The following is a 2,562-nucleotide window of genomic DNA, read 5'->3' as shown; positions in this document are numbered from 1 at the left end:
TTTAGTATTGTTAAGGTTCAAAACCTTAACCCTAACCTACCCCTAACCCTAACCCTAAAGGGGGAAGGATAGGTACTACTATCTTCAAAGAAAGTTTACCTATAAAGACGCAAGATAGAAAACCTAACTCTTAAGAAGAAATACTAGGTATTCTAAGCAAAGATAAGAGCGAGCAAATAGCTCCTTATCCTCTCTTTAGGAAAAGAGATAATAGTAAAAAGCAAAAATGAAGAGGAAAGCTCTCTCTAATATAAGTCTTCTTGCTCCCTTATTTTTATCCTAGTCTAGTAACTAGATCCCTTCTAGTAAAACACGAAAAAAAGAGAAAGATAAGAAGAATTATCTTACTACTAAAGTTACTATCCCCTACCTAGTCTCCTACCTAGTAGGCTAGCTATTATTTTAGATAATAGTTACGTAATCTAGGATAGATTGGCTCTAGTAAACTAAATTATACTATCTCTATAGAGTAACTTCTTCCCTCTACTATACTTTTCCTATACTAGAGGGATAGATTTACCTAAAAAAGAGTAGTTATAAGAGGTAGTAAGATACTTTCTTACTAGATTCTTACCTTATTAGCCTAAGTGTGAGGGATTAAAACCCCTGCCTAGCTTAGGTGAGGGATTAAAATCTCTACACCTTAGGTGAGGGATTAAAATCTCTACACCTTAGGTAAGGGATTAAAACCCCTCTAATAAGCACTAAGAATTTAGCTTGCAGCTAAATGCAAATCTTAAGGTCTAAGCTTAGAATAGTACCTCCTTGCCCCCTGCTAGTAGAATAATTCTACTAAGCTAAGAGGAGGGGTACTGCCCTAGTGCGGTATTTCTTCTTCTAAGGCTATAGTTAGGTTATACTATCTTGTCTATAAAAGAACAAACTGCCTACAGTCCCTGAAGAGCACATAGGCGAAAGGAGAGTTATTTCTTAACCTCCTAGGACTGCTTCTTGTTCTCTTTAGGACTTTATCCTAACTTCCTTCTAAGCTAAGACCTTCGGCCTTAGCTTATCCTAACCCTAACCTTTTTGGATATATTTTTACCTCCTAGAATGCCTAATTCTGTTGTCTCACTTTCGGCTTTAAGGGTTACCGCTCAAAACCCTACTAACCAGGCCCCTCCTTTAGACCTTGCAATTCAAAATGCAGATACTATTAAAGACCTGATTAGGATTCTTCCTAAGAGTTTCCAGGCTCCTTTTAGACCCCTATTAAAGTACTTTCAAGATATTTCTACTAAGGTAGGAAATTGTCAAAAAAGCGTTTCAAGCCTAGAAACTTATTTAGCAAAGAAATCTTTTCCTGCCAATATTCTAGGAGCTCTAAAGGTACCTGTTATTTAGGTATCTAAAGAGTACTCTAAAGGCAATTCTTCTAGTAGCTTTATTGCTGCTTGTGAAGTAGTCCTTAAGGAGGCAAGGGAGCAACTGCTCTCTTATTCACTTACTTATAAGAGGAATAAACTCTCCTTCCTTTCTTCTCTCCTTAGTAAGAAAGAATTGCAGAGCAAGGTAGATAAAACTATCTGCCAAGTTTAAGTACAAGTCTTGCCTTTCTTCTCTGCAGGGGATAAAAAGACAGGTATCTCCTCTTATTTTAAAGAGGAAATAAAGATTATACAAGAACATGGGTTAAACCTCTGCCGCAAGGCTATAACCCTTGGGTTTTATAAGTACCAGCAAGAGCTAGCTACAAAACTAAAAAACCTATCAATTGTTAAAGAAGCAGACGTAGAAATAAGAGACTCTACCTCTACCTCTATTAAAAAAGCAATTGAAATTGCTGTTGCCAACGCCCTAAAAAGCAAGACAAAGCAACCCCCTCCTCCTAAGCCTAGTAAGTTTAGTACCCCTAATAATATTAGTAGTACTAATAATACTAGAAAAAGCAAAGAAGGATATTCTAAAGCCAAAGCCACTAAAGAAGAAAGTGGACAAACAAAGCAAAGGCAAAGGAATAACAAAAAACAAATCCAAAAAGAAGTAACCCTCCTTTTGGCTACTAAGCAACCAAAGCTAGTAGATAGCAATTTGTTTTTAGGATCTGGTTTAGAAGCTAAAAAGCTCTATAGAATTCTGCAGTCTTCTCTCTCCTATATAGACTCAATTAAAGAATTTCAAGCTACTGTATTTAAGGGCCCCTCTGTTTTTATACCTAGAGAAATAGAGCAAGCACTTTGCCTAAATAGCAAATATATCTTTTATACAAAACTAAATCCTTCTCTTGTTTTAGAAGCCCTATCTAAGGTAGAAAGGACTATCTACTTAAAGTATCACTTTAAAGATAATAAACCTAGAGATATAAATCTAAAGTTCTATATAAAATCTATCTAGAATCCTCTAGCAAATATACTACTTGATTTTGTTTTTTCTTCTCTTAGAAGAAATGTTTAGACACGTCTAAACAAGCTAGAAAAGAGCCTAACAAGCCCTAAAGCAACATTTCAAGCAAAGTCTATTAGTAACTTTCTCTGTGGGAATTAGTACCTATTGAAAATTACAGATAAAAACCTAGGTCTCGCTGTTATTACAGTAGATTGGTATAAAGAACAAATACAAGTA

The 2,562-nt window shown here is 35.5% G+C and overlaps 1 protein-coding gene across 1 annotated transcript; it reads left to right on the top strand.

Annotated features, from left to right (window-relative positions):
• Positions 1-1,053: 1,053 nt before the first annotated feature.
• Positions 1,054-2,334, top strand: IAQ61_008339 (uncharacterized protein; the record flags this gene model as incomplete). The annotated part of the gene is made up of 2 exons (XM_066097961.1): positions 1,054-1,329; positions 1,606-2,334. 2 exons carry the CDS (start codon positions 1,054-1,056, stop codon positions 2,332-2,334), a joined length of 1,005 nt encoding a protein of 334 aa, XP_065952458.1.
• Between the last annotated feature and the right edge of the window lie 228 nt (positions 2,335-2,562).

Source organism: Plenodomus lingam (assembly GCF_022343315.1).
Source record: "Plenodomus lingam strain CAN1 chromosome Unknown contig_3, whole genome shotgun sequence".
Lineage (NCBI taxonomy): Eukaryota > Fungi > Ascomycota > Dothideomycetes > Pleosporales > Leptosphaeriaceae > Plenodomus > Plenodomus lingam.
Note: the sequence above shows the minus strand (reverse complement) of the source record. Positions and strands in the feature narration are given on the sequence as shown.